Here is an 11,489-nt window from a genome sequence, read left to right as displayed (position 1 = left end):
TTAAATATAAGCTGCTTATAGATTATTTTAAATTAATAATTTTGTTAGGTGGGCTGCATATTGCTTGTTGTTTTTAGTTAAATACAATTATGTTATGCAGTTAATATAATATATATAATATGTATAGGTATACACTGCTATACTGCTTACAGATAGGTGAAGAGCATTGAACACATTGTACACTGTAGTGATAGTACACATATCGTGAGGACTAAGGAACAAAATGGTATGCAACCTCTTAAAACCATTTATTTTCTTTTTTGTCCCAATTTAAATGCAATAAACCATCAGCCGTCATAACATAGCAAAATTAAGAAATTCGAAAATATGGTATTAGTGGTATAATTCAGCCCACTGCCATTCGAAATTATTATTTTTAATATTTTGTTATGAATATAGTTAGGACTTTGTTTTATATTATAATAATAATTATGATTCTAATGTATTCATTAGTTTCTATTTTTTGATTAAATAATAAGATAGTAAGATACCACTTTGTGAAACACCTTAAAAGAAAAAAGTTCCAAATAGTTCGGCCACTGGCCCCGGGGCCCATTTTTATGATTTAACGAGGGGCCAAGGGGTTCTTCGCACCCCTAGCACCCCCCGGTTGTTGCGGCACTGCAATGAGCATACTTCTTATACTATTTTATTCCTTATACTATGGTATCTTTAGTGCCCTAGCCATACCGGCCTATATATAAACCACAAACTAAGATATCTTAGTCCGTGATATAAACATAGAACATGATATAAAGCCATAAAGGTACTCTACCTATACTCATAGACGGAACATGATGGTATAGTTACCGCGACCAAAATAAGCTGCGCTGCACATATTGTGGCTCTATAGTTTTGCGTATGCACGTGAAACCAACCGGGTCGGGCATAGTTAAAAACAAAAACAGTATAAATACGTAATTATCGTATAATAATAATTATATCATGATTCATGTATATTTTTTACAAGTTTTAATTGGAGTAAACTAATCATGAATAAACTTGTATTAAGTATGCATTACTAATAAGTAATAACTAGTCTTGTTTTTGATTTCAACTTTTTCGTTATAATGACATTATAATAAATAATAATACATCACTGTAACGCAATTTGCATTGACCGCACCACATCGGCAAGGCATCATGCTCCTTCAATGCAAAGGTACCCGCAAAGAACAAGCCCACAGATATATACAAATATTAATATGTTAATGATAGAAATACAAATTTTAATATACCTGTGATCAAGCCTGATACCAGTAATCCAGCAGTGACACCAACGTGAAAAACTATCGTACATTGAAAGAAGACCAATAATTAATGTTGTAGTAATATTATATTATTGTCTATGGCTAAAATAATTAAACTGTTTTATTTATTCATTCATCCGTTTCACGACAAATGACTTTTTCAACTGAACACTTTGATATTACATGCTTATGATACTGCACATTATACATAAAATTAAACAATTCTTAAATACCTGTATCTAACCTATACGTTGAATTAAAAGGTAAGTGAAACCAGAATTTTCATAATATTATGCATTTATATACATACTGTATTAGTATACCTAAACGTCATTAGATCATTACGATCATTTCCTAACGACTATTATTTACTGGCTAAGCCAGTGTTTTGACTAACTACTAACGTTTATAAATATATTTTTTTTAATCTAGAATTTATACAACCTGTACTTACGTAAAAAAAGTACAATACGCATAAAGGATGTTTTTTATAAATTAATTAAGTTTTTATATGATTAGGAATGCAAATTGATCACTAATAACATCTATGTTAGATAAGATAATTAGAAATAATTGATATGACAAATTTTTACTATTTGTATATATTCACCTAATGTAATTAATACAACGTCGATTTAAAATAATTACCTATAAGAATGAGAAGTTATAGGGGGTAAAATTGGAAAAACATGACAAAAAAAATATCGGGTAAGTGGATATTGCTCTGCTGTACAGTAGGTTACAAGTGCCAGCCTATAATATTACTAAGTAGGTATATTTTATGATATGAAGGTGATTAAAGTAATTACTAATTAATTTTAGTATAAAAAATTAGTATCTACTACGGTAGGATAAATTCATTTTTGCCATAAATTACATTTGAAAATGTCATTCTGTGTATAAAATATAATAATATATTCTAGGTATCTGTCATCTATCCACTAATAATATATTTAAATTTCAAAAAACAACTAAAATCGTTATTCATTGTTTTAATATGTCATTTCATCCAAATTTGAATTTAAAATGTCGGTAAATAATAACTGTTTTTAAAACTTTTGGTTACAGCATGAAGTATTTGAGTATGAGAATCTTTGTTTTAAATTTCAATCATTATCTATAATAATTGAACGTTTTATAATTGTTTAGTTACAATAATTCATATATTCACATTTTAATAAATCTTTTTCAAAATTCAAACTTTTAATGTTTATAAAAAAAGTGACTGTATTTTTAATATTTTTCAACTGACATTGTAACAATATCTAAGGAGCCTTATATTAATTTTTCACGCTTTTTGACCAAACAAATAAAATGTTATTGATATTTATAGAAGAAAAAAATTTAAATTTAAATTGTCTGTAAACAGCTCAAAAAGAGCTAATATTTTGAATACTATAGAAAATGGAAATATAAACATTCAGTGGAATTTTCATTTATCTTTAGTTATTCGTTTTTGAATTACAACAAAATAACAAAATCGCTACATGAGAAATAATCGAGTGAATATCCAATCTTGTAAAAATATGAACATTCAAACGCTCATAAAAATTTAATTTGATTTGCTTCCAGCAATTTTTTTATTTTTGATAAAGGTAAACAAACTATTGAGGAATTTTGTATTAAATTTTAAAATCTTAGATTTAAATAGAAACATTTTTATGAATTTCTAACTCAAAATAATTTGCACATTTTCGTGAGTTTTACGTACTTTGTCAATATTTGAGCTTGAAATGATTATAAAAAAAATTGTGACTATGGATTTTTAATCTGTCTTTGAAACAATATATTAGGAGCCTTCTATTACATTTTCAAGCTTTTTTACCCAACAAATAAAATTTTATTGATATTTATAGAATAAAAACTAAAAAAATTGAAAACTGAAAACGTCCGTAAACAGCTTAAAATAAGTCAAAATATTTTGAAAACCATAAGGTGAATAGAAAATGCTATTATAAACATTCGGTAAAAATTTCATGTATCTTTATAGTTTAGCTCCTAAGTGATTTTTTAAATATTTTCGGAAACCCATGTATATAAACGAGTTAAGAACTATGGTGCAATAAGAATTCGTGGGTCGGGCAATCGGACTTAGTTTCAAAGTTATAACATTTTGAAGTTTGTAATTTTGCGTATTCCCACTCATCTATAGTCATCCCTTAAAGATTTTAGATTCAGAGTGGATCGATAAATCTACCTACTGATTTTACAATAGATGTCTGTCATCGCCTTTTAGGGCAGTAAAAATCCTTCGGATTTCTTTTTCAACATCTTTTCTGGTAGGAGAAGGAATCTAGTTAGTACTTTGGGTATAGAAGATCAAAAATAAGTAGTTTTTTCTAGTTTTCAAAAGCGTCGGAAAACAAACAAAAACTCAAGGAAAAACTGAACATTTTAACTACAACAAAAGTTTTGTTTTTTGGTGCATCTCTAACATACACAAAATTTTCACCAAATGTTTATATTAGTATTTATAATTTATTTTTCTACCTTGTGTTTTTTTAAAAATTACTTTATCATTTCTAACATATTAACCAAAGTGTTATAATAAGGATGAAAAAACTCACTTACAAAAAAAAATTTTAAATACTTTTTTTTTGGTATTTTAAAGTGTTAACTTAAAAACATGATTTTTGACCATAACTTACAAAGAACATTTTACCGACTTGTTTAAAGCACTACCATATTGAGTCAGATGCGCACACAAAGGGGGTCAGATCAACCCCATAGGCATGTTTAAATTTGACAAATAGTGTTCTGTATTAGGGTGTTACAAGGAAACAAAAAAATGGCTAAGCTTTTTATAATTTTTTACTTCGTCTCATCCAACAAACGGCACACTATTACACTAGTGACTAATATTACTAATTAGTAATCAATAATCCTACATTAACATACCAACATTAGCTACATTAATTTAATAAATATAATTATTACAAGAAAACAATTTGACCGACTGATCGTCGCCGTAACAACGCTGCAACGACGACACCTGCATGTCCACGCAGCTAATCATATATTTTTCAACCTAATATCCTATACACTCAAAAAATTCACTAATATGCAATTCTTAAACAAACTAACAAAACATGCCAAAAAAAACCAAAAATATGAACTCATTATAGGTTATGTCTCGGGTTATGTAAAGGTCCCCACACACTGCAGCGGTGGAGGTGGCGGTAGCGGTTACGGAGTCCGCACACAATTTTACCGTCACTGCTGTAGTATGTGGCATTCTTAACATATTTATATCTTACCTATAGCTGCAGTAAATAGAAGACAGAAAAAATTATGCAATTTCTATAACTTCTCATCTCTACTTGTAATATTTTATAGGTATTTATAATAATTTTTTTTCAGTTATGATTTATTATATTTATATAGGTATGTATAATGTATATGTATATATTACATATAGTATATACTATACCTATACTTATATTATTTAATTATTTTAAATGAGATAGTAATTTGTATTTTTTAGCAAAAAGAATGTCTGATAATTTTCCAAAAACTAACGCTAATAATCAAACAAGAAATAATGATGAAAATAAAAACGACGAGGTTAGTATTTAAAAAATAATAATCAGTTAAATTTCTTTGATTAGGTACCAATAAATAAACTCATACATTTTAAATAAATATACCTATTTATTTACTAAGACACTGGATTTAAAATATATTATATGCATGAGCATAATTTTTGATAAAATAACACATAAAATACCTACATTATCATATTTTTTTTATTATTTTGAAAAATAGGTAATGACGTTTAATTACCAACCTGGACCATCATCAGATATGACAGAAAACAAGATTGTGGTCTTCGACTATAAGACTATAGGTATGCAAATTAATCAGAATCCTGATTCATTTGATAATTTAAAAGCTGAAACAATAGATTTTCACGAATTGAATATTTCTTACGAAGATATTGTTAAAACGTTTAAAGAAAAACTTATGACGAAATTTGTAGACGGGAAATACGTTATGAGCTATAAAGACGCTATTAATTTGGACAAAATGATAGGATTAGCTTGTATTGCAATCAGCGAATCAGAAAAAAATAACAAACAATTAAGAACCAAGAACAGCATTTTACAGAATAAATATGAGAATTATGACTGTTTAGTTAAAGAATGCAATAGGCTTAAATCTGAATTGGATCAAATAAAAATTAATCTATGTTTAGCATTAAGTCGTAGATTCAATGACAAGGAAGATGTTATACATTTGACCAATGTTTGCGCTACGTTAGCTGCACGTGAAAATGAATATTATAACATACAAGTGGAAAACGATAAGTTAAAATACGCTATTAATAAACAACTGATGAACATACGCTTGAAGATGTTAAATAATTATGATGAAATTCTACAAAGCGTAGAGAATTTAAAAGAAGGACTGTTTATTAAGGATCTCAAAATATCACAGTTGGAAGACGAGATATTATATTCGAATAATGAAGAAAAATATATACAACTACAGTTATTGCACGAAAATGTATTTCAGTTTCCTGATCAAAACTTTCATGACGCACTTGATTATACTCAAAATAATAACGAATTGTACGAAGGCAAAAATTTGATCGCTGAACAAATTAACCAAATCCAAGGATCTAGCGACGTCGAATTCGAAGATCACAAATTATGTGACTTAATCAATATGCTTGCAAAATTGACAACTGATAAAGAAGATAATTTAAAAACAATTAATATATGTTTAATTAAAAATATTGAAGACAAAAATCAACAACTAATAAAAGAAATTAACGATTACAAAAAATGGCAGATATATTTGGAAAACGAGAACGAAAAACTAAATTCTCAAATAAAAAACAAAATATTGGTCCAAACAATTTTAATTGGCAAACAAAACGAACATAACAACCTCAAACAAGATTATTTTAAAATGCAATTAATGTACGATAAGCTAAAAGAGAGAGACGCACACTTATTAACATTGCTCGACGAGTGCCGACAACGATTGAGTAACGGGGAAATTAAATGCGTCGATGGCGATAGCCTAATTAAAATGCTTCAAACAAATATAATAGAACAGACCAATAAATACAAACTCGTGAATGCAAAGTACAACAAAGAAAAAGAAAAACGTCAAAAAAACAAAATTTACACGCAGCAAATCATGGATGAATTTACGGACCGGCTCCACGAAAAACAAATCGAACTCGCATTGGTACAAAATGAGAGTAATGATTTGAAACATCGCATTAAGTCAGATAAAGACTATACCTGGAATTTAAAATGCTATATTATTACATTAGATAATGTGTTGAAGGAAAAAAATAAAATCATACACAAGTTAAAAACCCAAAGCAAACTGCAACAGCAACAGCAGCAGCACACAGCAACGTCTTCGTTGCTATCCGATAATCATTTGCACATTAACAGTAAATTAAAAGAGCAAATGGACATACTACTAGACAATGTTGGTACCTGGAAAAATATTATAGTCGGTTATGAGAAAGTGTTGTACAACATGCAAAACGCCGCCCAGCAACAGTCTAGAAAAAGTAACTATTGGATAGATAAATATCAACATCTCAAAGATATTGAATACAAAGCAACGTTAACGGAAAACTTAACCAAAGAAAAAGAAGTTATTCTTTTGCAACACAAAAATGAGATTAAAGATTTAAGAGAGAAATACAATCCGATAATCGCACACATGGCGGGTATGTCTAAAAATATACTATATCTGGTTATGTTGCTATACGTTAATATCGGTTTTTAATTTTCAGACACAGAGGCTAATATGAGAAATGAAATTCAGGACTTAAAGGAAAGTTTAAAATTGAAAAATGCGCATTTAATGATAACCGAAAAAATTGCGAGTTTACAACTGTATCAATCTCTTACCACTTTTCAACGATTGGCTAAAGTCTGTAACATTCAAGTATGTATACCTAATCACTAATCAGTAATCACAATACACAAAGTAGTCATTATTTAACCTCTTTCAAGATTTGTATTGTTATAAGATATTATATATATTATATAACATTAAAGGGATATATATTATTATTATAGACAACCCAGTGTTCGGAACGTTCACTAAAAAAATGAACTCGTTCACATTCACGTTCAGTCCTTAAAAAAAGAGCTCGTTCATGTTCACGTTCGTGTTTTTTTCAAACGAACGCGTTCACGTTCACGTTCTTTCAAAAAATGAACGGTTTCATTGGGTCGTTCATTTATTTTTTAAACATTTTTTTTATGAATCATTTACCTGCTGTAAAGGCTAAGTCAAACAGAGGGTGACTTTTTGTCCGGCAATCAAAAAATGAATCCGGACTTTTTATATAACTGTTTTCATTCCGGACTTTTTGTACCCGGACTTTTTGTCCGACATATGGTTTATGGGTACGCGGACCGCGGCGGGCAAGCGGTCTTTGTATTATTTTACAGTGCCCGCGCGGGCAGCCCGCTTTCTGTTTGACCGAGCCTTTAATATAAAAGCCTATAAACATATACAACTCAAGCCAAAAATAAAAATACTATTTAGACTTATATATAATATAATTAATATATTTTATAAATATATTCATTAAAGGGTAAATAAATTGAACGTCTTAAAAATCGATCAAATTCGTTAAAAATATAAACGTCGTTCACGTTCACGTTCTGTTTTAATAAAACGAGTGTCGTTTACGTATCGTTCACTAAAAATGAACGTGAACGCATGAACGACGTTCTTTCCAAACACTGAGACAACCCAGTGCTTGAATTGGAAAAAAATAAAAGGGGGTTGTAAAAATATCGGAGACCGGAGAATTCCGACCTGATAACCGCTCTACTGTACACCATTATATAGGAGTCAAGTACTCGAGTGCACTTCGCCATTGAGTAGGTCAATTAGCGTCAATTAGGATGTGTTAAATTTGTGGCAGGTTGTTGGTATTTCTTTTTTATATACCTACGTATTTATTTGACTTTTTTTTCTTGGTTTTTTTTTCCGTGGCTTTTTTTCTGATTACCAGGAAAACACTTCTACGTAAAATCGTTTTTATAATTTTTGAGTAGGTTATGGTGAACTTAAACTGTGGTATAACAGTTACACATTCAAATCACCAAATTTGTCGTTAACGATAACAGAACTATTTTTCCATTGTAATACTGTTTTTTTTCCTGTAATCTCAAAGTTATTACAAATATTAATTACACTACCAGTCACAACAGCCACTGGAGAGAGGTCTTTTTGTTCCTTGCGTCGAATTAAAAATTATCTCAGAAATACTACTGGTCAAATGAGACTAAATGGATTGGCAGTCCTCAATATACACCAGGATATTTATGTTGATCCATTGATGATAATTTATGAAATGGCCAAAACTTCAAAACAAAGACTCAATATCTATAAGTGTTTTTTATTCATAATATAACGTTTATTGTTTTATTTCTTGTGATACTATATAGCAATATTATATATATGACAATAATAATTGAGAAATTTCTACAGTGGATATATTAACATTATTTATGTAATATTATTAACCATGCAGGATTTTAGATTATGTATATCTTATATTGTAATAATGTAACATTATAATGTTACACCCCCCCTCCCCCCTCCGAAATTTTTTTCTTGTTGCGTCACTGAGAGGCACCCACAATATTAGCAATATAACTATATGAGTGGCTATTAATCATAAATTAATTTATGATTTTCATTTCAAAAATGCTCTCCGTTGAATGTTTACAGAAATATTATGGAGAAGGAAATTAATCCAAGTTTATATTATAGATATTTAGATTATAATAAGTAATAACTAATAAAATTATGATAATGAAACTAATATCGTTGTCTGAGTCAGTATTCAATACCTAGTTGTTGTTAAACCCTTCAAAAAAATCTTTTAACGATATGTATGAAACACTGTCACTAAATTATAAATTGTATATTAAAAAATATGTTAATATAATTTTTTCAATGCAGTCGTTGATATTAAATGACATAAACAATGGAATTCCTGAAAGGTGCTGTGGTATAAGTATAAAAAATACCAGAAACAATATATCCCAGGTGAGATTTATACAATTATTTATACATTATAATATATATCTACCAAATATTATAATAGGCCATCATTAAAATTTAATTTTTAACAGCAGATGGAAGGTTTGGTTGATTACACGTCCAAACTTCAATCAGAGAATATGTTTATGAAAAGACTTTGCGAAATTCGCAAGGAAAAAATAAGATCACTCGAAAACTGTCTCTGCTTATGTTCAGGGACATCATTAAATCAATAATAAAATAACAATAATTTTTAGTTTTTAATTTGAATCGACTTTATCCTACTACTTAAATTACTTTAAACCGTTACCTAACTGGAACTATTAATTTCAATTAATTGTATTTTTTTTTATTTTTAGCAATACCTTAACCTACTTACTAGCTATATAGCTCTGTCGTCTGTACTGTTAATTATGATCTTATTTAGTTATTATTTTTATTTTCAAATTTTTCAAATTTGTATGTTAATAAAAATTTTAAATTAATACATTTAATCGACACAGATAAATTTCATTAGTTGCTGTTTAGTAATTTTATTTGATATCAGTCATAAATATTTTTAAATTGTTTAAGAATTAATACCATAATGTTATTAGTCAAATATCAAATAAAGTAATAATAATTTATTTATAACTTTAAGTAGATACCTATACTTTGTGTTTAATTGTATTTAAAGGTGCATATTATTATGACAAATGACATATTGAATGTAATATATTGTGTTTTTTATAAATAAATCTAAATATATTGTTTACGTTTTCCCTAAAAGAACTCAACACACAATATGGATAATAGCTAGAGGCTGACCAACGACAAAGATATATAATAAGATAAGTACCTATATTTATATATCATGGCATTACGTATGAATCCGGTTGTATTTTCCGGTTTCGATATCCATGCGTATACAGTCTGATATTGGAAGAGAATTGTGAGTGGTCACTTCTCACTGGTCTGATTTATTTAAATGAATTTCATATTATTAATACATGTACCTATATATAATTTTTTAGTATATTTATGTTTTACCGAATACCCTTTATTTTGAATTTTTTTTTGTTTTGACGAAACTATGTAGTTAAGCATGTTGAAATTTGAAAATTACTGTGAAATCAGAATTGGCACTCGGACGTAGTTATGAAGTTATTGCTGTTTGAAGTCTGAAAACCACCCGAGGTGGTTTTACTATTATTCTATAGTTTTACCATATATATATACAATACTTGTTGTATAATATATCTATGGGTTTTACATAACAAGTCGAGGGATGATTTAGATTTTAATTGTCCGTGTAATGATAACAAACAATTATCGTTAACATTATTATTGCTATTGTTATCTTATTATAATAGGTTATGTTTTTATATATTATAAATATTTTGTACACAATCACACGTCGCGTATAATATTGTCTATGGTCGCGTGCTTTTTTAATAATTTTAATGATGTATTAATTAATTATTAGTTATGACAGCAGTGTTTTTTTTAAATATAATACGCATATTATTTAATGTTGGAAAATATAATAAAGATACCTTCAATTTACAAAACATAACAGTTGCGAGCGAGTGATCACGCGTCACGGCTGGGTGTATATGAAACTTCAACTAGCTAACAAGAAAAGTCCGAGCGTCAAATTCTGACTTCACTGTCGTATTCAGTACCTATATGCTTTACTACATACCTACGGACTACGTTAAAAAAACAAAAAAAAGGTGGGTAAATGGATGTCGCTCTGCCGTACAGTAGGTTACAAGTGGGTCACTGTATAATGGATAGTATTAAATTTGAATTCAATGATATAATATCACTGTATAAGAAAAACGATTCTGATCGGAGATGGTTTGTCAGTGTAGGTATTAGACATACTTATTATAGGTATACTTATCTATAGCATTAAAAAAAAATTGACCTATAATAGGTATTAATAATAAATTCCAAATTAATCATATCACAATATCCATCAGGTAACGCGTTATACATCAACAACAAACCGTGCGCCGGTTGTCGTTTGCGCATCACTATATTGTTATTTTTGACCTTTTTTGTAAGACAGTTGCGCATCGTTCGATTTTTGGGTTATACATCGTTTGAGCGTCGATCGTTTAAAAGGTCGTACATCATTTGCGCATTAATATTATTTAACAATAGAACTGAAAAAAAGGTGTATAGCGTAGAAGCGTATAGCTTCTATCAAAC

At 28.7% G+C, this 11,489-nt stretch overlaps 1 protein-coding gene across 1 annotated transcript; it reads left to right on the top strand.

The window, feature by feature from the left end:
- The first annotated feature begins 5,021 nt into the window (after positions 1-5,021).
- LOC100571814 lies at positions 5,022-9,540 on the top strand. The gene is made up of 4 exons (XM_029490717.1): positions 5,022-6,948; positions 7,015-7,169; positions 9,210-9,296; positions 9,383-9,540. Exons 1-4 carry the CDS (start codon positions 5,055-5,057, stop codon positions 9,524-9,526), a joined length of 2,280 nt encoding a protein of 759 aa, XP_029346577.1. The 5' UTR covers positions 5,022-5,054; the 3' UTR covers positions 9,527-9,540.
- The last annotated feature ends 1,949 nt before the right edge of the window (positions 9,541-11,489 follow it).

The sequence above is a fragment of the Acyrthosiphon pisum genome, chromosome A2 (assembly GCF_005508785.2).
Source record: "Acyrthosiphon pisum isolate AL4f chromosome A2, pea_aphid_22Mar2018_4r6ur, whole genome shotgun sequence".
Taxonomy (NCBI): domain Eukaryota; kingdom Metazoa; phylum Arthropoda; class Insecta; order Hemiptera; family Aphididae; genus Acyrthosiphon; species Acyrthosiphon pisum.
The sequence above is the reverse complement of the archived record's forward strand: the minus strand, read 5'-3'. Positions and strand labels throughout refer to the sequence as shown.

Coding starts and splice junctions, on each gene's coding strand:
- LOC100571814 (XM_029490717.1), top strand. CDS start 5,055: ATGACAGAAAACAAGATTGTGGTCTTCGACTATAAGACTATAGGTATG. Junction 7,170..9,209: donor CTAAAGTCTGTAACATTCAA/GTATGTATACCT, acceptor TTTTCAATGCAG/TCGTTGATATTAAATGACAT. Junction 9,297..9,382: donor CCAGAAACAATATATCCCAG/GTGAGATTTATA, acceptor AATTTTTAACAG/CAGATGGAAGGTTTGGTTGA.